The 27,091-nt window shown below is 38.8% G+C and overlaps 1 protein-coding gene across 1 annotated transcript; it reads left to right on the top strand.

The window, feature by feature from the left end:
* The first annotated feature begins 295 nt into the window (after positions 1 to 295).
* CENPK (centromere protein K) lies at positions 296 to 20,959 on the top strand. Its single transcript, XM_062612273.1, is given in 11 exon segments — positions 296 to 421; positions 424 to 448; positions 3,367 to 3,422; positions 4,619 to 4,675; positions 6,492 to 6,564; positions 11,215 to 11,261; positions 12,664 to 12,746; positions 12,867 to 12,965; positions 13,232 to 13,355; positions 16,547 to 16,600; positions 20,801 to 20,959. Coding segments are annotated over 11 exon segments (903 nt in total).
* The last annotated feature ends 6,132 nt before the right edge of the window (positions 20,960 to 27,091 follow it).

Below are 27,091 nucleotides of genomic sequence, written 5' to 3'. Positions count from 1 at the left end.
TCAGTATGAAAGCCTCAGGCGATGCGGAGAGGTAGGACCCTATATTAGTCAGGTCAGTGGTGCCTCCGCGAGGACGTCCGCTAAGGCTGTGCCTGCCACCTCGCACTGCGATATTTCTTGGAGCTGGTTTCCTGACCGTCAACACATGATCTTTGGGGTTGGTAAAATAACCAAACATCAGAGAGATCCTTTACTGTATCTTTCGTGACCTCTATGTTTTCCCTGTGTTAATAAACTAGTTACGATTCTTTATTGCGTTGTGTGCAATAAAGAGCTCTTCGAACTCCGGAACACCATGTTACCCAACGTCACCTTTCCGCGACACTCGCCGTCCCTATCACAGCCCGTGACGGGCGCCTTAAGAGTGACGCCACGGGGCGCAGCCAATGAGCTCGAAGCGCGCGCAGAGACGCGCGCGAGGAGGATCGAGCGGAGCGGAGCCGTTATGGTAACGTTAGGGCGGAGGTGGACGGCTGAGGCTTCAGGCTGTACCGCGCGGGAGCCTGCGTGCCTTGCGGCCTGCTACCGAGCCGGGCGGCTCTGCTTCTCTGGCTTCGGCGGCCGAGCGGAGCAGCTCCGTGGAGGCAGGGCAGCCGCGGTGCCGAGGGCGGGAGGCGATGTGTCTCAGCCGTTACGGCCCTGGGGCGATGGGGAAGGGCTGCGCTCAGCCCAGGCCTGTTGGCAGTGACCGCCCTTTTCGGGTCTTTCTGACGCCCGTGTAGCTCTGGGGTTTGTGCCGGGGATAATGGGGGCTCCCGGCCTGACCTCTTTTTGTGATGTTGTTTGTATTCTGTTTTTACCCTTCTTCCTGAAGTGAGCTTCCGGTTTTCTCTCTGTTTGTGGGTTTATTGTTTGTTATTGCTCTTCCTATCGGTTTTCTTAGGGCTTCTTTTACTTTACTTTCCCATCTCTGAATTTCTTCATGTAGTTTTGTATTTATTGACATGAAAAGTTTTTTATAAGGTTTGTCTATTCACTTGACATGAAAAGTTTTTTGTAAGGTTTGTCTATTCGCTTGGCTGGTATAGAGCCTACAGTACACACTTGACCTGGCGTGTATTTTTTCACCCAGTTGCATAGCTCTAAAGTAAGTAAGAGGGAATAACATCTTGGAACTGGGTCGCACAAATAGTAATGACATGCAAAAGAGAAAGCATGACAGTTTTCTGTTATAGTGTACAAATAGAAACTTAATTTTACCATACAGAAGTACGGAAAGCTGCAAGCTACAAAGAAAAAATATCTGAATGTGACACTTGGTTGTATGTACTTTACTAGGGTAATTAACAGCACAGTTTTGGGGACCACAAGTCAGGCTGGCTTGTGCTATAGAGGCCTATAGTGTCTCCTGCTGGTATATATGCAATAATAAAATCATTATGATAATTTAAGCATTTGGAGGTGGGGTTTTGTCTGCATACTCAGAAACATTTCATACAAGGCTTTCATATTGCTGGATTACATTTTTGCAGGGAAGCATGGGATTAGGACTATATTATTATTATATTCCACCCCAAGACACCTTTCAAATTTCCTAAGGTTGTATCTTCCCCCTGCCACTTTTTTTTTTTCTTCCTTTTTCCCCCCTCTTTTTTTTCTCTTTTTTTCCACTTCCCCCCCCCTTTTTTCTCTTATTATTTTTCCTCTTTTTTTTTTCCCTCTCGTTTTTTTCCTCTCCCCTTTTTCCTCTCCTCTCCCCTTTCCTCTTGTCCCTCTTTCCTCTTGATCCTCTCTTTCCTCTTTCCTCTCCCTCTTTCTACTCATTCTCCTCTCTTTTTCCCCTTTCCCCCCCTTTTTTTTCCTTTTCCCCCTTTCCCCCCACCTTTTTTTTTCCTCTCCTTTTTTTTTTTTTTAATTCACGCCTTCTTGGCTTTGCTGATGAGCCTTTTTGCTGTGCTGAAAATTATCTTTTCAGGGCTTATTATTTGTTTGTCTCCTTGGTAGTATTTGGTCTGAGAAGAAAAGTATGTTGCATCTCATGACAGCTTAGTTTCTTTATTAGCCCCCTGTGGGGAACTTTACTGGAGGCATTTCAGAAGTCTTAATAAATAATGTGAACTAGTTCTTTGTGATGTTATGGAGACATTTCAAGACTTAAGACGATAATGATTTTTCTTTGCAAAATCTCTGCATGTTAGACTTTATCAGATCATGGCAATCCAGATTTTCTAGTGCTCTGTTTTTAATTATTGATGCACAAACTTGCCAGGAAGGCTAAGTATTGCTCCTTCTCATTTCTCTAGAATGCTTCCAGTGTTCACTGAGACATTCTGATTTTTTTCTTAGCCATTCTGCTGTGGCATATTTGGAGGTACTAGTTGAACATTTCACTCATTTTAAATTATTTGGGTTTTCAACATAATTTGCTGCTTTTTTTCCTGAAAATTACCGAAGATTGAATCAGGAATTTGTGCATCATTAAGAAGGCGGAAATGTTTATTTCTTCTTTAGATATTTATCTTTTGTTAATGTCTCTTTCTAATCTCAAAGTGTTTGGTAGTTTTAGCAAGCCATTTAAATATCTTTAAAGGCTTGCTGCATCTTGTACATTTAGGAAATTCCTGTTCGTAGTTCTACCTTACAGAAATTTTTCCTTTGAATACCATTTTCGCCCTTCTTGGTTTTCCCTCTTAATTGCTGTTTTCATTCTGGTATCTCTTTATAGATTGAACTAGGATTAAATTCCTGAACGTTTATGTGTTTCTATCTGACCCAACAGTTTTGCAAACTTTTTAATTTAACTTAGGTTGATTTTTTTTCTTGGTTGTCCTTGTGCCCTCTTTCATTGATTTTCTGCATCTCTTTCAGGTTCTTTTGTTTGTTTTTTTTTTTAGTAACCTGCAGGACACTTCACTTTTGTGCATCAAAAATACTCTGAATTTAAGTTGTTACAAGGAGAACTAGATTAGGTCATTTACTGGAAGACAGAGCAGAAATAACTATGTTTAAGAACTTTGCAGATTTATGAAAGAAAAGCATGGCTTTATAGATGTGAGATTCTCTTATTGTTTCTTTAATAAAGTTGTCAGAAAATAAAAACTGCCATTACAATAACAAAAGCAATTTTGAATATTTAGGTCTTTGTGATTCAGTTTTAAAATCATGAATAGGACCTTCAGATTTTCCTATAGTAATATAGTTAGCCTGGTTTACTGAATGATTGGGTGCTATCTAGAAATACAGGGGAGTTAACTGAAAGTTTTTTATCTAGAGGGATTGCTCTGTTACCTGCTATTTCAGGTCAAATACATACGATTCAGTAACCTGTTAATTATTATTGTAGAGCCACATGATAATTGTTCTGTTTGCTTGCCAATTAGGCCGAAAGTTTACAAGAAATCCCTGGTGGCTCAGTTTGTTGTGCAGCTGCCAAGGAAGAAGTCTTGGAAGAATGTGAGAGTATTTGGAAGCAGTTGGAAGAGGTATGCAAATCACAACTGATAGACTAGATTGTAAACCTTCCTCAGCGTTTTATGTTCATCTCCCCATCCTCACCCCTGCAAAGAAACAAAACCAGTAAAGAAGAAGGGGGCGAGGAGGAGGTGGGTGGGTGTGCAGGGAGAAGAACAGATTTTCAGGCAGGCCAAAGGCAGAAGTACTGGCAGGGATGAAGAATGCTGAGTGTGCTGATACTTTGATTTAGTTACAGTGGGAGTATATGTTAAAACTAGGAAAAACTAAACAATGTACTATTTCTGGTACTACCAGCACATTGAGACTTGTGATCCTTCTCTCTTTCTCCTCATGCAAGATGAGATTGAACAGCTGTTCACAAGTTATTTGGACCTTAAGGGAGAGAGAGAAAGGGATGATAAAGAGGCTTTGAAGGATTATGTTGTTAGCATATGCTCATGCAAACTCACATCCTTGAGAATAAAATTTATCTCACTCGATATATGGTTCACTATGTTAATAAAACTTTGTAAGGCTAGTTATTTTTATTTACAGGAATACCAGGAAAGATAAACTTTAAACAGGTCTGAGGGAATGCTGTGCATCCTGTAAGATTCTGCTGAGTCTGATGAAGGCTCAAGTTATAAATTTGTGTTTTGAGAGTCTTAATTGTTTCACACAATTTTATGTGGTTTTTATATGCTAGTTGTGCAAGTTCTGAATTGTAGACTCAAAGCAATAAAATTATCTAAAGCTGAAATAAAAATACTTCCAAATTTACAATAGAACAAACCATAGACAACCCACAGTGCAGGTTTTTTTTTTTTCACAGATTTTGTAAAAATACGATTTGACAGAATTAGATCTAAAGACTAATGCCATTTTTTTAAATTTGTTTTTACATGTAAACTTTTCTTAATGAAAAAGTGGCAGGGAATCCTGTGTCTAGGTTTATGAAGTACTGTAGGAAATTATCAACAAGTTTTGTTTGACAGCACTTCAGAGGATATGAACTTTATTCAAAATTTTCAGAAAATTTACTGTGGTTTGATTTCAAAATATTTCTTCCTTTGCTGTTCTGGGTCAGGCTCTGGGGGATGTGGGAGCCAACTCAAAACTTTTATTCCAATATTAAACAAATTTTGTAATTTGCAAGCATCATGTCCCTTTCTTACAAAAGGGAAGAGTAAATAAACATTGTTTTTTGTTCTTTTTTTCTACCAAGTGTCAGAGCAAGCTAAAGTTTCTAGAGACAGAAACGCTGTCAAAATCAAATGCCAAGGTAAGACAGTATTTTTTTTATATGCTTCACAAAATACTTAGTTTTCTGTAAAGATGTGCTGTGTATCCTAAAGAAGGAAATTAAAGTGTTTTCACTTACCCTTTGAATATGACAACTTCATTGTTACTAACTTTGAAACTGTATTCTGAAGTATGTGTCTAGCAAATACTGAAAAGTTGCATTTATGCATAGCAAAAAGGTTGTATGCAGTCCTGACACGCTACTGATAAATGACTAACATAGGCAGCAAAATGGAGGGCTGTGTAACGTCAATACCCATTTGGACTATTTCCTAATCATTGCATATGTAATTTGTGAAACTATATGCATCCCTTCAGTTTTACTCTGGAACAACTTTGTATCTGCAAATTGTAGTTGTTCTCTGCTTGTGGATATCATTAGGAAACTGATGTGCTTGAATTGGAAACAAACTGTGTGATGCTAAAAGCATGAACATGAGCTCCTGTAGCTCACAACTTTTGGGGAGCATGCAAAAAGGCAATGCTGGCTCACAGTTTAGTTATTTTTAAATTCTAAATAGGAACCTTTAAAATAGAATTTATATGAGGACTCCAAATTTGGAAAGTATGAAATATGCAGGCCTTATAAATCTCTATCTTGTATGATTTCAGTAAGAGAATTCAGAATCAAATTCAATACACTTGACTGAATAATTAACAAAAATTATTTCAGATAAAATCCTATCTGTAGAAATAAATTTTGTGCAATTTTAATTGGGTATAGAGTGAGGTTTTTGTTTCTTTGTAACTTTACTGAAGCACAGCATACCCTTGTAATTAACACTTAAACTTCTGAGAGGCTTTTCTTGAAAAGTTTTTCTTGATAGGCTTTTTCTTAAGACAATGATTAAATGGAGTTACAAAAATAAAGATGAAATTAACATTATGTGTCATGATAGAAAATAGGGAGGAGAGGAAAAGGTCATGATATATCCTTTGTCAGCAACTTTCATCAAATCTTACTGCAGTCCTTGCCAATGTAGGCACTTGTATTGAACCCAGGAACCTACAGATCTGTTAGTCTGACTTCAGTACCTGGAAAAATTATGGAGAAGATCACACTGGGTGCTATTGAAAGGCAATTAAAGAAGAATGCAGGTGCAGTCAACATGGGTTCACAGGGGGAAAAGTCCTGTTTAACTAATTCGATATCCTTCCAGGATAAGCTCATCTGTCTAGTGGGCAAAGGGAAGGTGGTGATTGTAGTTTTTCTGGATTTCAGTAAGGCCTTTGATAATGTCCATCACAGCATCTTTCTGGACAATTGTCCCAACTGTGGGATGGACAGGTACAATGAACACTGGACAAAGAACCAGCTGAAAGGCAGGGCTCAAATGGTTGTATTGAATGGGGATGTGTCTAGTTGGCAACCAGTCACCGCCAGTGTTCCTCAGGGTTCAGTTCTTCTGCTCAATATTTTTATGAGCAATCTGGATGCCAGAGTTTAATGCACTGTTAGCAAGTTTGCTGATGATACCAAACAGGGAAATGCTGTTGACTCTTTCAAGGGCAAGAGGCTTGGTAGAGAGATCTAGATAGGTTGCAGCATTGGGCAGTCATCAGTGGCATGGCATTTAATGAACAAATGTCAGATTTGCACATGGGACAGGGTAACTCCAGGCACAAATATAAACTCAGAGGGTAGTGGCTGGAGAGCAACCCCAGGAATCTGGGGGTGCTTGTTTGGTGTCCTCTGTTGTATAAACTTAATAATGGAATTTGTACACTATTTTATCTCATTTTACTCCAGTGTAACTCAACACACTTCAAGAGGTGCTTCTTTTCTTCTTATACAGCTTTCCTTGTCTATCATGCACGTGAAAGCTTTGACAGCAGAATATAATCAGTGGCAAAAAAGGAGTCCTGAAAGTAAGTAATAGCTTCCATGTAAGGTATACTCATAAACATCTGAGAAGTCTCTTTCATCTAGGCATCTTAAACTGTATATTGAATATCTGCTGATTGTATTTTCATACTATACTAACTACTGTATTTTCATACTATAACTAACTTAAATTCTTCCCACATTAGCATGTATGTTTTATTTTTATACTTGTTTTGCACTTCAGTTCTAAGTGAACTTAGAATTCACTTCGAATTCTACTATAACTTAATCTCATATTTCTGGGCAAATAAATACATGATTTATATCATTATTCATTAGTCAAATGGAAAAAATAACTGTTAGACCTCCTAACAAAATCACAGAAGTCCATTATACTGTTACCCTCCAGCAGGTTTCTCCTTTCTTTGATTTTCTTTCTTTCATTTGTATTTTTGTTTTAGGAGAGAACTACTTTGGCAAATAATTGTGTTCATTCTGTCTTTTAAGAAGTGGACAAGTTTTTTATCTTTGCAAGTATTGCTAATAAACAATAATTTGCCCATACATTTTTTTTAACCGTAACATATTTGATTTTTTATTTTTGTTTTAATACTTAAAAAAAGTATGTCTTATTATGATGTACTAGCTGAAACTTTGAAGTAAGCCTTTAGTGGTAAGGCCGTTACATAGTAACAAAATGTCTTATCTTGGATTTAACAAAGGTCAGAGATCTTGAGTCAAGAAAAGATGGTAAAAGACATTTCAGTTTATTTTAACATAAGAATCCAGATCACTTACTGATCCTGAGAAGGAAAAATCACTGAGACAAGTAAGTAGTAGCTCTTAAGTTTGTTAGGCATTATCAGTCAAAAGATATACATTCCTCAGTTCTTCAAAATATTTTTTGTGCATAAGCGTCAGTGCTGACCGATTTCATTCTGTTGCAAGGCTGATGTGGCCAGACACTGAAAACAAACCAATTCAGAATCTGAGTATGAGTGAAGTCTGTTTTTTCAGATGTCCCATTTTGAGACTTCAGAAACAGTTCACACTAGACTCTCATTAGTATTTTGGTAGCACTCAGTCTTATGTCTCCTGTCAAGGACTTGTTAACATCTTTCAACTCATCTTAGTAAAACTTACTAGTTAATTTTTAAGTGGACACGTTGACTCATTTGCCTATTTTTTATGACAGAAGAGGCTTCGGTTTTTTAGTGTTTAGAAAATGACAGGAATGTGTTTTAGACAGCAGACGGTGATTTCCAGTATCTTTGTTATTTGTCCAAATTAGAATGCATTTTCAGATGACCATTAAAGTAATGTCTCCAGCTTCTTTTGAAGTTCAGTAGACCAAACGTATGACATTGAATTTGGGAAATACTGCTTCTTGGCCGCTGCTTCTGAATAAGCTGGTAGCTTAAAGCAAATTAATTGGAAGCACTTACAGTTTTTTATCTGGGTAGAGTACCTGGAGATGTTAGGGTTTCTTATTTAAATATGGAATAAATTTAAATTTTAAGCCATTTGCTTAAAAATATTCTTGGGGCTTGACCTGTTTTTATTGGCTTGCTGACTTGCTTTGCTCAATCATTCTTGTTCCCAGGTGATAAGATTTATTATTAGAAATCTTAATTTTGTGCTAGAGAAATGATGTATGCACATTATAATGCAAATAATATTTTGCAGCCAAAGTTTTGGCTTTTTGGCTAACTTTCTGATGGGAGGAAAAAGAAGCTGCTAAGAATTCATATAGAGTTACAATGCTTGTGTGAAAATGAGGAGACTATATTTACATCTTCTCTGTCCATCTTGGCTTCTTTCTACTCTTCGTTTTGAAGGAAGAATTACTTATTTAGATAAATACAGTGTTTTCAACTAGGAATAGCAGAAATACTAATTTCATATAATTTACTAATAGAGCATTAATGGCCGGTTGTCTTATTTGGTTTCTCCTTTAGTAATGGCCAGGTCATTTCTTGTAAATGAAGGCCTGACAGCATTTCAATTTTAAACCTTATTTTCAGAGGTTATAACTTGGCAGTTCTACACTTCTCTGGGCACAATATTGGCACACAGACTTGAATCCACAATGCAAATTTTTTGTTCAAAGCTTTTACTTTAGTCTCTTCCTAAATTTCTGGTACTATTTATGTAGTTCTAGAGCTGCAAAATCAGCTGAATTGAAACTTTTTAACAAGCATGTGGCTTATAAAAATAGACTTTAACTTGTACCTTTGCAAAATAAGGAAGTGGAATCAACCATATTTTAAACTATATAAAACAGTTGTGGTGTCTGCATAATTTCTATTTTTCTCTACAAAATGTTAGTATTATGCCAAATTCCTTTTATTTTAATAGGAGTTTTTGTATAAACGTGCATGGTAGTTGCTTTTAATTTCGTAGCATCTGCTAGTGTTTTGCTTAGTAATTGCACTGTGTATCACTAGGCAATTCTTTTTGACCTTTAATTTTTGCAAATATAGTGATTCATAACTGAAAAAGCTTTACCTGATAATAGATAAAGCAACCAGTGTTCTTTCTGCCATAAATACGTTGTCCCAGTGTGTTAGGTCTCTACTGTTCCTTCACTAAGTTAGGGTTACCAATTTCTTTCCTAGGAAGATATGGCCTTCTATTGTGATACTTGAACAATATGAATATTGAATGGGAACCACATACTTCGGATTAGGTATCTAAAGATAGTGTTTTTTTTTTAAAGTTTTAAAAGAAGGGTTAGAAACCGATAGTAGAAATTGATAATTCCAGGTAGTGAGGGCTCACTATAATTGGAGCCAGGGGGAGTTATATGGCTACATTCAAATACGCCAGTGAATGTGAATAAAAGCACACCAGTGAATTTTATCACATGTATGTAGGGTATTCATTTCACTAAAGAAATCTTGCCCTAATAATAGCACAAAACATTACCTCTAACAGCTCTTAAGCATAAGCTTAATTTGGGACCATGGTGCTCAAATTTTTGTGTCAAGATTTAGTGACAGTAATTGTCCAGGTAAAAGGGGGTTTATTGTGACATTCAGTAGTTCTGCTAATTTTCATCTAGGAACAAACACTGCTTTTAAAACTACTGATCTAAGTCTTCTCAAAGTTTGTGGAGATAAAAGCTATAAAATTACCTGAAAATGTGCTTCTATACACTTATGAAATCAGCTGTGTTGTATTTGGTAGATGTTTAATGCTTCAAAAGGAGTGTGGCCAGCAGGGAGAAGGAGGTGATCCTGACCCTCTGCTCTCGTGACCTCACTTGGAGTATTGTGTGCAGTTTTGGTGTCCTCAACATAAAAAGGACCTGAAGTTGTTGGAGCAAGTCCAGAGGAGGGCCACGAGAATGATCAGGGAACTGGAGCACCTCCTGTATGAAGACAGGCTGAGAAAGTTGGGGCTGTTCAGCCTGGAGAAGAGAAGGCTGTGTGGACACCTCATAGCAGCCTTGCAGTATCTGAAGGGGACCTATAAGGATGCTGGGGAGGGACTCTTCATTAGGAACTGTACTGATAGGACAAGGGGTAACAGGTTAAAACTTAAATAGGGGAAGTTTAGATTGGATATAAGGAAGAAGTCCTTTACTGTGAGGGTGGTGAGGCACTGGAATGGGTTGTCCAGGGAAGTTGTGAATGCTCCATCCCTGGCAGTGTTCAAGACCAGGCTGAACAAAGCCTTGAGTGAGATGGTTTAGTGTGAGGTGTCCCTGCCCATGGCAGGAGTTGGAACTAGATGATCTTAAGGTCCTTTCTAACCCTAACTATTCTATGATTTTATGGGAGGCTTAAAGGTTTTCCTTTTTGTTAAAGGAAAAGCTTTGATTGGAGTAATTATTTTTAAGATGAGAGATTTGGAGCCCAAGCCTGGACAAAAAATATTACTGTCATATTAAGATTTCATTCTGTTACAGTAGGTTTCATTTCTACTGTTAAGAGATTCAAATGCTTCACTTTTTCAAAAGTCCTGTGATTATGGAGATGCTGCAAGTTGGCATGGAACTGAGAATTGATAGAAGTCCATTGAAGGCTATCAATCAAAATTCAGTATTCAGAAAATTCAAGAGCCATAAATAGCTGTGTTTTGCAGAATTATTCTGGGGAAACATTGCCAAATCCATCAATAGTGCAGTACTTTCCATTAAATACTGCTGTTGCTCAGGGTTGGAGTTGAGATATTGCCTTGATGGGGCTTTCATCTCCCTACCTATGACTATTTTTTTGAACAGTATTGATGGTGAAATTCTTGTTCTTTAAACATGATGTGCTTGATCAGGACTGTAAAGCCTTCAGGAAGTTGTTTAACAAGGAATTGAAAGACTGGAAGGATTTAATTGCCCACATTGGTAATGTTGATAGAATCCCTTCCACTGAAAAAAATAGGCATACTTATCTTGAAGTATGACTGTAGTTCGCATTCAATATTATGTACCTATATACCTGAGCTAGTTCAGGTGTGAAAAATAACGTGGAAGCATTAACACCACACTTTTTTTAGTCTAATTTAAGTTGCTGAAAAGTGACAGTAGGTTAGCCCAGCAGGACACCACAAAATGTTGTTAAACTGCTGTTTACAGCCAAACTGGTTCTTTAGGGGCTACCCAAGATTTTCTCCAGCCAGACTGCTTTTCAGTATAAACAAGTCTGCATCATCTAATGCATAAAATAAAGTAAAAAAATCTTTTTTTTTTTCAGTGATTTCTACCAATCCAGATGTACTGTTGTCATTAGGAAAAAAAGAGGTAAGTCTTTTTGTTTGTCAAAACATAGTAACTTTTTTTCTTTGGGAAAAGTTATATGCAGTTGCTGCATTTTCCTATAACTATTCCTGTGGTGCACTACTGCTAGGATACAGTGTATGTTTCTTCAGGCATTGTTATAATATTTTTCTCCCCTGTATTATGACTACAAAAATTTCCTAGTTGTAGTGAATATTTTTAACAAAAGGTTTTTATATATTGCATTTCATACTTGATATAAAATAGTGTAACATTATGTATTACACAGAAGTCAGTATTCTTGGATTTAGATTTCTGTGGCAATAATTTGCAAATAACTTATTGAGTTCTTCCAGCCTTGGAAGAAAGAGCAAATCAAGAATGTCTTAGGGTTATCGTTACACTATATTGACTGCACATTGGTATGTAGCGTGACCTGAGAATATTGATGTGGCTATGGATTAACAAAAAAAAAAAAAAAAATCCCCTCTCCCCCAAGGAAAAGACCCAAACCCCACGCCGCTAGTTTTTGGTTTTCTCCTTCCTAGCTGCTTTCCTTTCTCCAGTGTCAGTCATAATAGGAAACTCAACCACAGTTCAGAGTCATTATTAAGAAGTTCTTTGCTTACACACTTTCATTTGACTGTATTGCTATGGAATATTTGATTTAATATCACATTTTGTGCTGTATTTAGGATTCCAATTTTTTTTTTCAGATGTTGCATAGATGGAGCATATTTGCTTCTGTAGAATATTCTCAAAATTTTTATTTCTTTGAGATAAATATAAAAGTTCCTCCTGTGGAAAGAGGCAGAATATATCCAAATCATATATTAAACAAAACAAAACACATAAACTATTAGAAATACTACTTTGTAGAATATGATGCACTAATGAAAAACTCAGTCCACTGTGAGTCCTTTCTTCCCTATCTTTAGCAGCGCATACAGCTTCTGGCTGAAGTAGTTTTATTTCTCCCTTTTGTGTCTCCCAGGAATGTCCATATCACTGAGGACCATTTAATTCATGGATGCAGTTAGTCTTTGCAGTATCTTTGTTTTTTGAGTGCTATATATTTTATGTTGGTGCAATTAGCACGGATTTATTCTTGTAAGCAGCTGCACTGAGACAACACAGCCTTGGTACTGCAGATCTTCTCCTCAGTCTTTCATCAGCTGAGCAGTTCATGTGTGTGCTCCCTAATCTGCTTCAGGTCAGAGCTTCAAGACACAAATGAGCAGCTGGTGGCAGTATAATTTTAAATAGTTCAACTGGATTTAAAAGTAGTGTGTCACTCTATAGCTGTATTTAAGAAATTACAGATAATTTTGCCTCTCTAGGAGGTTTACGGAAGTAAGTTTACCTAGAAAAAATATTACAGACTGGGCTACCTGCAAACCGTAGGTTTACTTGTACTTTCTTATAGTTGGAGAAAGTAAAAGATGATCTTGAAAATGTGCTGTCAACAGTTCAGTTAAAGAATAAAAGCCTGGAAGAAGAACTGAAAAGGTAATATAATAATTTGAATTTATGAATGCTGTAAGCTTTGTTACGGCGCATTACTTTTTTTGACTGTCCAGGGAAACTGTTTTATTTGTTGCAACATTTCCTACTTTTCATGTTTCAAAGAGAACAGCAGTGGTACGAAGAACAGAAGCAGTTAGTAGATTCTCTTAGTAGAACTCAAGAAAAGACAAAAAGACAACTTGAAGAAGTTTCCAAGAACAGGTATTTCCACATTTTTTTATATTGAAAAATTTAAATATCAACAAGAGCAAATGAGCAAACAAACTTAAATATTCTTCTTTTGTTAAATAGATCAAAAATAACTCAATAATCCACATTTGAAACACAAAATGTTGCTATTATCTGCTAATATCCTGTGATTCAAAGTGTTGAACTTATAACAATAGAAAGCAAGGGATTCTTTTGGTTAAGAACTTCTTATTTATTTTATTTAATTTCATATTCTACTGCTATGTTTCTATTTCTAGAGCATTTCATGAACAGAAAATCTTGGAACTAAAGGTATATAAGAAAAAAATACTGACTGCTCTGGAGGAATTCCTGGAAGAACATTTTCCTCCTCCAGAGAAAGATGGACGTGCTGAAAAGAAGGTAAGATTTTCTCAAGAGCTGTTAAATTTTGAATGTTCAATTAGATGCAAGATCTTTTTTAAGTCGCTAGCATAGAATCTGCAGTTCTATTTTGAAGTAAGTATAGTTCTTACACCTGATCCTTTAGGTTTGATATTTTATATTTTCTAGGTTTGATATTAATATTCTTCAGGTTGATTTATATTATTTAAGGCTGTTCCCAGCTGAGTATTTTCCTTTTAATGCATATATCCTTTACCCAGTTTGATGCATAGCAATGTATTGTATTTCTTACTGAACTGCAAGCTGTGCCAAATTTGGAATTGGTGAGGGGTTCCCTCCAAATTGTTCCATTTTATTTTACTGGACTAGGCAAGTGGATTCATGTTTTCATTGGCAAAGTAAATTTTAATTGTCTAACAATGTTTTTGGAACAATAATAAGGACAAGTGTTTATAATTACAGTGCAGTTTGGAACATTAACCGCCAATTTCTGTTCAGGCAAACTGGACCAAAAATTACCTTAAAACTGTAGGGAAAATAGGGAGTATTTTGCATAATACATTTAAAATCTGCAGTAAAAATAGACCTTTACCATTACTATTTGAAAGATTAGCTACAAAAGCTAGGAAAAAAGCAGGGGTTGATTTTTGATTTTCAGACATGTAATACAGAAACGGAAAGCTTTTCTTCATTCCACTTCCCTACTATTTCAGACAACCACATAATATAATTTCTTTAATATAATTGCGCTCTATTTTAAAACTAATTATTTTTATTACTGCTGCTTCCACTGGGGTTTATTCTAGTACCTTAGAAACAGTCTCCAAACTTCCAGTCTAAATTTATTAATGTCTAACACATCCATATATTCTCATGCAGTATTGTCCTTAGAATAGCTCTTTCTTGTGTTTACTTCTCCTGTATATTTACACACAGCAGTCTTGTACACCCTGCTTCTTTGTTTTGTGAATTGAACTAGAAAAGCTCTTTTATTCTTCTGTTAGGTAATTTTTTTATTTTTTCCCCTGGGTTATCCTAGTAAGACCAGTTTTCTGTATTTGCTTACACTTGGAGTCATCTTTTTTGGAACCTGGTGAAAACCAGTATTATAAAACAAAGAACCTGCTAGTTTAGAGTCATCACAAAAGCAGCTAATTACACTCCTGTTTTTTTCTTCCTATTAATCTCAACTGATGAACCCTGAGCTTTTTATTGCTATCATTGTTAAATTAAATCTTAGATTTGCACAGAAGTATATATATTGCATGAAAAATATCACATGGAGCCTTCAAGGCATGATGTCCATTTTCAAAGTCGCTTTCAATCACTTTCAAACAAGAGTATTATATTTTGCTTATACTGCTGTTCTGGTTCCACCCTCCTTTCACCAGGCACCTGCATCGAGGTTTGGGAGTGGGAAGGAAGATTGAACCATAGCAGCAGGTTAGCTTCTGTTGCTGTGGCCCAACACTTTTACTATAGGTAGTGGTTGCAGTAAGAATTGTTGTGCATTTTAAATGTCAGATAAAAAGCCTTTTTTTTTTTTTTTTTTTTTTTTTAAGTTAAGATGTATGAAAAGTTGTATGTTAACAAATATTCTTTATGTCAAGAAGAATATGTCAAGAATCTCCTTGGAATGGAGAAGGTGCCTCTTAAGTTAAATAAATTCTGAGCTTCCAGCTTAAAAAAATGGGAAAAAAGATAGACATGAAGGAAGAATTTGGGGTGCAGAGAGAGAGATAGGTAGTCACCACTGTGGATCCAGCTGTGTCCTGGACATCCTTTGCATCGTTGGAGGTGGTGGGAGTCCTCCAGGGTCCGTAGTCGGTATAGGAAGTAGTGGGAGCCCTCCAGGGTCTGTAGTCGGTATCGGAAGCGGTGCGAGTCTTTTAGGGTTCATAGTCAGTATCTGAGCAGAGTGTCCCCAAGAGTCTGTAATAGTTGTTTGAAGTAGCTGTCAAGTGGGTGTCCTCGTGGAGTGTCCTTCTGGAGTAGTCCTTCTGAAGGTGTGCTTTCGTGGATTTGCCTTCATGGTGATGTTTTTTTGGTTTTTTTTGTTTGGGTTTTTTTGGTGATTACCTTTTCCCCCTTTTATGGGTTGGAGGGAGTACCTGTGTTCCTAATGTCACATATTACAAGTTCCTGGTGGACCAGTTTTCCAGCAGTTCTTGGGATAATGGGCAGCAATTCCTCACACCAGACCTTGAGGTAATGGAGAGAAGACTCTTAGTTCTTCCCACTCATCTCTGAGGCAATGGATGATGGAGTCCCATTTCAGTTCCTCACACCCTTCTCTCAGGCAATGGACACTGGAGTCTTACCTCAGCTCCTCCCACCCATCTCTGAGACAATGGTCAGTGGAGTCCCATTTCAGCTCCTCACACCAATCTCTCAGACAATGGTCTGTGGAATCCCATCTCAGCTTCTTTCTCAGCAGTTTTTGAGACAATGGACAGTGGAGTCTGATTTCAGACCAGTCTCTCACAGCTGAGTGAGCAGCCCTGCCCTGCCAGTGCTGTATTATCTCTTTTATTTTGTTGAGTGTGATGTGGATGGGGGTGGGGAAGGATAAAATAGAAAAATAAAAGAATCAGGTTCACCATGCAGCAGCATAACCAGTTTTCTTGGTGTTGCTGCCGAAGGAATCCTTATCAGTTCATAGGGAAATTAATTGATTTGCTTGCTGTTAAAACAAGTAATTTTCTAATGATATTTTATTACAGACTTTTTTTCTCCCAAAATTGAAATCAGACTAAACAAACGTAAGCAAATAATGAAATATATTTAGGCACTATAAAGTGAAGTCTTGAGCTGTGTCAAAATGTGTATTATAAACATTTTCCTAAAGTTCACAAAAAGCCATTTTTTCCTAACAGGTCATATGAATATGTTTTGCACTGTACATTATGAATATAATGTACTTGGTTCTATTTAAACATAAACCCAGATAGATATACATTGATCATTTAAGGTTAATCTCTTTAATAATGAATTAAAAAATTGTTATATTTAAAGTGTATTATATTGAACTGGTAGATTTAAATACTACCTTGTTATTTCTGTCACAACTAAACCTAAGTAAAATTCTTCATCTGCTGTGTAATACACAATCAGATAATTGTGTGATTATTTTTATTTGCCAGTTAATATTTTTCCTGACTTTAGGTTTGGGTTTTGTTAATTCATCTGGGGGGTGGTTATCGTTGCAGAACTCTCAAGAAGAGCCAGTTGTAGAACTGAAACCACTGCACGATATATTAGAGGTGAGATGGCTTTGTTATATAGAGATTTGGGGGATTTTCCAATACTCAGATCTGACCATAATATGGTAATAAGATAAATAACATCATACGACATACAGTTAAGATATTTAATTGAAAAGTAGAATGTTTAAGAATGTTATATCAGATTTCTGTTTTAATTCCTATCAAATTAAACTCCCATTTAAAAAAAATGTGCAGTAATAGTTTAGGTAACTAAATCTTCAGTTTACTGCAGAGTATGATTATCCCTCTTTTCTTAATTTTATAGTAATTATTTCAAGGAGTTTTATGAGCCCTACTGGCTCATATTAAGGGAAAGAAGTGCTATGCTTACTGATTCAGTATAAATTGTATGGCAAAATAGTTTTTCAGAAAAAAAAAAATCATAAAATGTTTAGGGTTCTAAAGGACCTTAAAGATCATGTAGTTTCAACCTACCATGCCATGTGCAGGGACATTTACCATTAGACCAGATTACACAAGGCCCTGTCCACCTGGCCTTGAACACTGCCAGGGATGGGGCATCCTCAACTTCTCTGGGCAACCTGTTCCAGTGCCTCACCACCCTCACAGTAAAGAACTTCTTCCTTATACCTAACCTGAACTTCCCCTGTTTTAGTATAAGCCCATTACCATTTACATTTAGCTCATTTACCCATTACCCACTACAGTCTCTAATGAGTCTCTCTCCAGCATCCTTGTGGGCCCCATTCAGACACTGGAAGGTTGCTATGAGGTCTCCACATGGCCTTCTCTTCTCCAGGCTGAACAGCCCCAACTTTCTCAGCCTGTCTTCGTACAGGAGGTGCTCCAGTCCCCTGATCATCCTTGTGGCCCTCCTCTGGGCTTGTTCCAATAGTTCCATGTCCTTTTTATGGTGAGGACACCAGAACTGCACACAATACTCCAAGTGAGGTCTCACGAGAGCAGAGTAGAGGGGCAGGATCACCTCCTTTGACCTGCTGGTCACGCTCCTTTTGATGCAGCCCAGGATACGGTTGGCTTTCTGGGCTGCGAGTGCACACTGCAGCCATCTTATGTTAAGTTTCTCATCGACCAACACCCCCAAGTCCTTCTCTGCAGGGCTGCTCTGAATCTCTTCTCTGCCCAACCTGTAGCTGTGCCTGGGATTGCTCTGACCCAGGTGCAGGAGCTTGCACTTCGCTTTGTTGGACTTTATGAGGTTGGCACTGGCCACCTCTCAAGCATGTCAAGGTGTGCAAGGTCCCTCTGGATGTAATCCCTTTCCTCCAGCGTATCAGCTGAACCACACAGCTTGGTGTTATTGGCAAACTTGCTGAGGGTGCACTCAAGCCCACTGTCCATGTTGCTGACAAAGACAGACCAATCCCAACACCAACCCCTAAGGGGCACCACTCATTAGTGGTCTCCAGCTGGACATTTAGCCGTAGACCACTACTACTCTCTGCGTGCAGCCAATTCTTTATCCCCCAAGTAGTCCATCCATCAAATTTATGTTTCTCCATAGGCATTCTCTTGTTTAGAGACAAGGATATTGTGCAGGATGGTTTCAAGTACCTTGCACAAGTCTGTATCAGTTGCTCTTCCCTTATAGACAAGTGCTGTGTCCCCATCATAGAAGTCCACCAAATTGGTCAGGCATGATTTGCCCTTCATGAAGCCAAGTTGGGTGTCACCAGTCACTTCGTTGTTTTTCATGTGTCCTAGCTTGGTTTCTAGGAGAATCTGTTCCATGATCTTGTGAAGCACTAAGGTGAGACTGACTGGTCTGTATTTCCCTGGGTCTTCCACTTTCCTCTTTTTAAAAATGGGGGTTATATTTCCCTTTTTCTAGTCATTGGATAATAGTTATAAAAGGACTATTTAATGTGTAATTGTGTGTATAAACTGAATTCTCAAGTGAGGAAATCAATCGGATTCATCCATTTCTAATTGGTTTTATATATATGCCTTACATGTATGCCATATATGTTGGCATGTATGTATGCCAGAATTGCTTAGTATTTTTAATCACATCGCACATTTTAATCACATTGCAAATTCATTAAAATTAATTTGAACTCCAAAGCATAATTTTGAAGGAGCATTAATAATCATTTCACTAACCTTGCTCCTTCTTGTTTTAAGTGTGTCATTTGAAGTGAATTTTCCTGTTCGTCCCCCATCCTAATTCTTCAGGCAGTTGTAAGCACCTATATGTAAGACCTCCCTGGGGGAAATTGTTTTGGTTTCTCCCTTCCACCCGCCTGATGGAAAACTTGATTAATAACAGTGTTCTGGTATTAAGATGCTATGATCTGGTCACTATGACATTGTTTTACTTTAAAGTCCTGACTTTGGACTTACATCATCAAAATAGTTTTACATGCTTCAAGTATCTCAGCATGTCTGTTAATTCCAAATTAGGTATAGTTTGCAAACAGAATTTAAAATAGCCACGTTCCCTATGGAATTGAACATTTAAAGCTCTTCTAATGCTTTAAAATTGCCCTTCATATTTTTCTGATATTGTTAATCTCCTCAAAATGTGAGCACACCCAAGTACTGTCAGATTTACATTTAGAAAAACATAGTTCCAAAAATTCTGACTTATTTTAACTGTCTTGGTGTAATCTATCAATGTCCCTTATCTTTGTTTTATGGGAGGTTGTTCTTTTTTCTGTTGAGCAACTTGGTTTTAGCTTCAAGTCCCTGTTAAATTTCAAAAGTGTCATGTTAGATATAGATAATGCTTTCTTAAAGAGACAAATACAAATTCACCTTTGCATTGTAATTACAGATTTAGGATTTGCTGTTGTACAACCATAATTCATTCACAGCATTCTAATTAGTGCATGTGTTCCTAACCATGTCTCCTCAATCTCCATGTGTGTGTTTGTTAAATAATAAAAGTGTACATTTTTAATAAATCTCTTTTGACAAGCTCGGTATATCCATTTATATTATTTAGGTATATCAGTACTTACTTCATTAAGTTAGTGTAAGTAGTAAGCAAGCAGTAACCTCTTTTCTCATGCAAACTTCAGAATTTTTGTTATACTACTTTTTATTCCAGTAATGAGCTGTTCTTTTAAACAGTTTGAGGAGTATTCCTTTCTGGTTGAGAATTTAGTGAACTAGTTTAAGATTTGAAAAACAGTTTGCAATACAAACATATGTCAAGTTATAATACTTTAGAATCTTCTGAAAAAGAAGAACAGTATTTTTCTTGTTTAATAGTAATGAGTAAAAATATAAAAGTTAAGTCTGATAGTGAGGAGTTTTTCTTTAGAGTAGAGGCAGACTGAATATTTTGTACATACTGAAATTGGGAAAGCTATAACACTTGGAAGCTCTGAGTCGAAAGATTAAATTAATGGGATGAATAGAGAGAGCACTGTGGGATGGGTAAGGTTATTTAATCTAATGTGTGCAGTATTCCCCATGAGCAATATTAGGAGGGCATAAACGTGGTCTCTAGGAACAGAAAAAAAAAAAGTCAAAACTCTTCTTTGTTTTTAACTTCATTAACTAATGCTATATTTAGATAGGAACAATGGAGTAAAGAAGGGTCAGGAGGAGGTGAATTGTAAAGTGCTTGTCCTGCCCTAAAAAGTAGTGATATTATGAATTTGGATAATCCATTTATGAAATGAGGAGGAAGATTTAATGTGCAAATATGAAGAAGTTAAGCTAGGACTATGATGTTTAACTTCACAACTGCAAACGTATTTCTTTCTAACACTACACCCAGAAGGGCACAAAATACAGGAAAAAGAATTTTTCCCAGTCTAAAATGACTTTTATCTTTATAGTGAAATTTAGAAAAATTATACAACATTCTTCTCTGCTAACATACGAAAGGATCATGGAGAAATACCATTTATTGACAGGAAGTCATTATGGTTTTGAGGCAAGTGATGAAATCTAGTTTTCCCTCTTATTTAATGCTTTTAATCTTAAATTAATGGACACTGATTTAAGGATTAATTATGTAAGGATTTGCCACCTTCATGTTCAGGTATTTTAGGCATTTACAGTTATACCTCTGTAAATTACCCTCTGATAATTTTTGACAGTGGAAAAATTGGTCTGGGTAAAGGAGAATTCTGCAGTCTTGTATTTCTTATGTTGCCTATGTAAGTATCTTTACTACAATAACTTGTATAAATTCAGTTAAGGAGATAAAAATATAGCTGTTCTGTTCATTTCCTAAGTTGTCTTCTTTTGCTCTTCCAGATTCTTCTAAAAAAATTTCTGAACACACCGCATGAACCCTATGTAACAATCGATGACTCATTTTGGCCACCTTATCTTGAGTTGCTGCTGCGACATGGAATTGCTCAAAGACATCCAGAAAATCCAGGCAGAATGCGTCTAGAAGCCTTTCATGAGTAGTCATTATTTTTAAATGAAACTGCTCTTACTTGGAGGCTGACATACTTACATTCTATGACGAATCTTTTAAATATCAGTAACAGTTACCTTACGAATTAATCCTAACCTGCTTTTCTATAGCTGTCCTTGTAGTCCATGGCTGCACAAAATCTTACTGATTTGAATTAATAATGTTTAACCTTGGATAATAAAATATGCTTTTTGTTAATCAGATTTGTTTATTGATGTAGTAACTTCAGTGATTTCTCAGTTCATGGAAAAAGAAAGGGTTTAATAAAATCATAAACTGGTTTCCAGTGGAACAGCTCTTAAAGACCATCCAATTCCACCCCCCCCAACCCCCCCCCCCCCATAGTCAGGGACACCTTCCACTAGACCAGATTGCTCCAAGCCCCATCCAGCGTGGCCTTGAACACTGCCAGGGACAACCTGTTCCAATGCCTCTCCACCATCACAGTAAAGAATTTCTTACTAACATCTAATTTAAATCTACTCTCTTCCAGTTTAAAACTGTTACCGTTGTCCTATTACTGAACTTTCTGATAAAGAGTTCCTCCTCATATTTCCTGTAGGTCCTCTTTACAGTAGTGGCAGGCTGCTATAGGTTCACTGTATATTAGAGAAGGCTGGAGCCTTCTCTTCTGCAGGCTGAACAAGCCCAACTATCTCAGCCTTTCCTCATACAGGGGGTGGTGCGTCCCTAATTGTTTTTGTGGACCTCCTCAAGCAGATCCATGTCCTTCTTGTGTTGGGGCCCCAGAGCTGGACCCATTACTGCAGGCTGGGGCCTCACGAGAGCAGAGTATAGGGGAAGAATAACCCCCCTTGACCTGCTGATCACAGTCCTTTTGGTGCAACCCACCACAGGGTTTGCTTTCTGGGCTCCAGGCACAAACTGCTGGGTCATGCTGAGCTTCTCATCAACACCCCCAAGTCCTTCTCCGCAGGGCTGCTCTGAATCTCTTCTCTGCCCAACCTGTAGCTGTGACTGGGATTGCTCTGACCCAGGTGTAGGACCTTGCACTTGCCATGGTTAAACTTCGTAAGGTTGGCATCAGCCCACCTCACAAGCGTGTCAAGGTCCCTCTGGATGGCATTCCTTCCCTCCAGCGTATCAACCGAACCACACAGCTTGGTGTCATCGGTAAACTTGCTGAGGGTGCACTCAATCCCACTGTCCATGTCAGTGACAAAGATGGTGAACAGGATCCATCCCAACACCAACCCCTGAGGGACACCATTTGTCACTGGTCCCCTGTTGGACATTGAGCCATTGACCGCAACTCTTTGCATGCAGCCGTCCAGACAGTTCTTTGAGTGGTCCATCCATCAAATTGATGTCCAATTTAGAGACAAGGATGTCGTGTGGGACAGTGTTGAACACTTTGCACAAGTCCAGGTAGAATAAGTCGGTTGCTCTTCCCATGTAGTCCAGTGTTGTGTCCCCATCATAGAAACCCACCAAATTGGTCAGGCATGATTTGCCCTCTATGAAGCCACACTGCCTGTCAGCAGTCACCTTATTTTCCATGTGCCTTAGCATAGTTTCCGGAAGGATCCACTCCACTGCCAGGCACTGAGGTGAGACTGGCTGATCTGTAGTTCCTTGGGTCTTCCTTTTTTTCCTTTTAGAAATGGGGATTATATTTCCCCTTTCCAGTCTTGGGGAACTTCACTGCCACAGCTTCAGAAATACAATGGATAGTGGCTGAGCCACTTTACCTGTCAGTTTCCTCAGGACCCACAGATGCATCTGCGCTGGGCTGACCCTGGCTGGATTCCAGGTGCCCATCAATGCTACTCTGTCACTCCCCCTTCTCAGCTGAACAGGGGAGAGAAAATACAACAAAAGGATTGTGGATGTAGGTAAGGGTACGGAGAGATCATTTGTTAATTACCATTATGGGCAAACTTGGACTAAAGAAAGTGATTTATAGCTAATGAAATCAGAGCAGGAAATGAGAAATGAAACCAAATCTTAAAATACCTTCTCCCCACACCTCCCTTCTTCCTGGGCTCAGCTTCAATCCCGATTTGTCAACCTCCTTCCTCCAGGCAGGGGAACAGAGAATGGGGGTTGTGGTCAGTTCATCACAAGTTGTCTTTGCTGGCCCTTCCTCCTCAAGGGAGGACTTCTGACACTCTTCCCCTGCTCCAGCGTGGGGTCTCTTCCATGGGTACAGTCCTTCTGGAGCAGACTGCTCCAGCATGGGTCCCTTCCATGGGTGCAGTCCTTCAGGAACAGACTGCTCCAGTGTGGGTCCTGACAGGGTCAATTCCTGCAGCAAACCTGCTCCAGTTTGGGCTCCTCTCTCCAAGCAGCCACAGCTCCTGCCAGAAGCCTGCTCCAGCACAGGGTTCCCACAGGGTCACAGCCTCCTTTGGGCATCCCCCTGCTCAGGCATGGAGTCCTGCATGGGCTGCAGGTGGAGATCTGCTCTGCCATGGACCTCCATGGGCTGCAGGGGCACAGCTGCCTCACCATGGGCTGCACCATGGGCTGCAGGTGAAATCTCTGCTCCAGCACTGGAGCACCTCCTCTCCTCCTTCTGCATTGGCCTTGGTGTCTGCAGAGCTGTTGCTCTCACATATTCTCACTCCTGTTTTTGGCTGCTGCTTTGCAGCAGCTCTTTTTTCCTTCCTTAACTGTGCTATATCAGAGCCACTACCACCACTGCTGATGGGCTCAGCCTTGGTGAGCAGTGAGTCCACCCTGGAGCTGGCTGGCTTTGGTTCTATCGGATAGAGGGGAAGCTTCTGGTAGCTACCAAAACCTCACCAAGCAAACCAAATACACATCTCAACAGGTGCCATGGACTTAAGCACATTCAGGCTCCTTAAATGGTCTCAAAACTAGTGCTCTAGTGCTCTAAACGGCCAAAGGGTTGTTTTTCTGAGGTTTGGGATCCTTACTCTACTTTTTACTCATGCTGTACCCCTCAAGACAGAGAAATTCACCAGGACATGATCACTGCAGCCCAGGCTACCTCCAATCTTGACTTCTCCAGTAAGTTCTGCATTAGTGAGCAACAGGTCCAGCAGTGCCTCTCCTCTGGTTAGGCTCTCCATCTCCTGTACTAGGAAGTTGTCCTCAGCTTCTTAGATGAAGAGACTAAGTGTGATGACTGAAATTGGGCTATTTTTTTGCAGTTAAGTCTTACAGCTACTAAAAATTATGATGGAAGTCCTGAACTGAACTCAATAAAGTATTTCACATGATGATTTTATGAGATGATACAAGGTTGCATGGGGGAAGAAGACAGAACCAAACTAATATAAATTCTAGGAGAATTGTCTTTTTTTTAGCCAAGAAAAATAAAATCATTAAGTTTTGTGTGGTTTTGAGTGAATGCTGTTCATTTTACCCACATAATTGCTTATTAGGTGTAAGTACAGGTCCCAGTGTGCACTGTTGTGCATGAACATTGACCTTTTATTTCACACTGCTTGCTCAACTGCCCTCTGTTATTCAGTCTAGCTCTAATGTTTGACTAAACTATGCGCATTTACCTTACAGTATTTTTAACTATTCAAATAGTTAAGTTTCTTGTCTTTGCTCTCTTGTCATTGTCCCATTAGATCTTTTTCCTTCATCTGTTCATAAATACTTTGTATACTGCAATCCTTTCACTTTATTACTAATATTATGAAGCTCAAATACTTCACTGACCCTGGATGCCTCCTTCTGTGGTGACATTGTTAAGTTGAAAAAAAAATGTTAACATTAAGTAGCTTTTCTAGTTCTATAAGGAAAAAAAAAACCAACAACTTACACCACCATCCCCCCCAGAAACCCCAAATCACTGAGAAAAAGTTAGGATAGTCTATAAATGGGTGCTGTACAGAAGATGCAATATTAATTTTCGTAACACAAAATCAAATCTCATCCAAGTAAATTATCAGAATAGATTTAAAAGAAAACACTTCATATAAAGCTTTATATTAAATTATCGGATTCACCACCATAAAATGTGTTGTAAAGTTAAGTAGAAATTTTTAAAAAATGCAAGTTTGCAGAATTTAGATTCACAAGTTGTTATTAAAGAAAACTGACAGTCAGAAAACCCTATGCTGCTAATCACTGGACCCTGAGGAGATATACATAGATACCCTTGATACCTTCCTGCAGCTCCAGTGTCCTACGGCATTCCCTAAAGCCTTTTGGCTTAGGCTTGGAACACGCTCAGGAGCCCAAACTTGAATATAGAACTTCTTCCTTCTGCTCAGTTAAGCCACACACCACAGCAAAAGAAAGGCTGTAGAAAGAGGAAATAAATTTTCTCTCATGGCCTAAAATGCCTTATCGGTTTTTAAAGGAAACAGGTTCAGACTGAAATAGAGCTAACTGGAAGCTGTAGCTCCTAGAAAAATCCTGGCAAGTGAAGGGAGTAAGTTCTCAACAATTAGGGAGGTTGGGCAGTATGTCTCAAGACAGAGTCGGGTTCTTCTCCGTACATGTCTAAATGAGAGTTGTTTAATTGGAATTAACACATCCATAAAAGCTAATACCGGGACTCTACCTATGTGCATGCTATGAAATAAGGATTTGTTTAGCTTAATGTCAAATTTTAGCTCTACAAAGCTAACATTAAAAACATACGGGAAAGAACACTCAGAGCTACCAGTCTGAGTATGATGAAAATTTGATCTAACCCACAGTCACTCTATAGCAGATAGTGTAAGCATGGATAGTTACAACCTTTCTTGGAGGAGAGATACTGGCAGGACTACTTCCAACCAGGTGGACCCTTCTGTCACTTCACTGGTCCCAAGTCAAGGGCCAAAAATGAACAACCTGCATTTACTTTGTTTAGCTAAGTCCATAAAGTACATTTGCTACATTGATAGCTTGGCTTCACAAGCTAAGATTTGGGAAGGGCTTTAACCGCGCTTACTACAAGCACGATGACCAAGGGCATGTGGGATATGCAAATCTGGTTGGAAAAAAGGCTGCTTAGGCAATCAGGAAGTGTCCGACCAGGACTGTCATCTCCTGAGCGATCTTGAGCTACCCATGTGCTGGGTCCGCCCGCATGCAAGGTTGGATCTGCAGCTTCCCATGCCCCTTGTCACCTGCCGTTTAGACCCTCACCTGTCCGTACAGACAAGTGAGAGTGAGCCCTTCCAGCCTGCGCAGTGGACTTTTTAGGTGAGGCACAGCGTGTGCAGAACTGGCTCCACCCTTTACACCTGAGGTTTAACTGCCACAGCCTAGCTAGCTAGGACTGTGACAGCAAAGTCCGCAGGTCGTAGGTCTTGTAAGAGTGTCCTTCTCTTTGATGGAAGACCTTACAAGGCCAGACGAGCTCCATCAGCCCGGGTTTGAAGACAGGAGTTTTCCTTCTCCTATGAGGAAGGCCTGTCTTCGCTAACGAAGATTCGGGAAGAGCTTTACCCACACATTCTGATCTAGACTGCCATTTCCTGGGTCAATCTCTATCGACCGATGACGCAACAACGCAACATCAAGTGTCTAGGCAGGATTCTGACTTAGAGGTGTTCTGTCATAAGCCCGCAGATGGTAGCCTCGCACCAGTGGCTCCTCAGCCAAGCACACGCACCAGGGATCTGAACCTGTGGTTCCTCTTGTACTGAGCAGGATTACTATTGCAACAACACATCATCGGTGGGGTAAAACTAAACTGTCTCACGACAATCTAAACCCAGCTCATGTTCCCTATTAGTGAGTGAGCAATCCAACACTTGGTGAATTCTGCTTCACAGTGATAGGAAGAGCCGACATCAAAGGATCAAAAAGCAACATTGCTATGAACGCTTGGCCGCCACAAGCCAGTTATCCCTGTGGTAACTTTTCTGACACCTCCTGCTTAAAATCTAAAAAGCCAGAAGGATCGTGAGGCCCCACTTTCATGATCTGTATTTGTACTGAAAATCAAGATCAAGCGAGCTTTTGCCCTTCTGCTCCACAGGAGGTTTCCATCGTCCCTGAACTGAGCAGGATTACCATACACAAGGTACATTAATATGTAGTTATGAAACACTTTGTCGTGAAAAAGCCACAAAGGATCAGAGGAAGAGGTGAGCTTTCTGCTCATGATAAAGCTATGGCACTAGAACAACTTAGCAGGTGCTTAACATCCAGTGCGTTATTTTCAAAATGAGCTTGTGTAC

This window comes from Pezoporus occidentalis, unplaced genomic scaffold (genome assembly GCF_034315485.1).
Source record: "Pezoporus occidentalis ecotype Australia unplaced genomic scaffold, CSIRO_AGI_Poc_V1 ctg16, whole genome shotgun sequence".
Taxonomy (NCBI): domain Eukaryota; kingdom Metazoa; phylum Chordata; class Aves; order Psittaciformes; family Psittacidae; genus Pezoporus; species Pezoporus occidentalis.
Note: the sequence above shows the minus strand (reverse complement) of the source record. Positions and strands in the feature narration are given on the sequence as shown.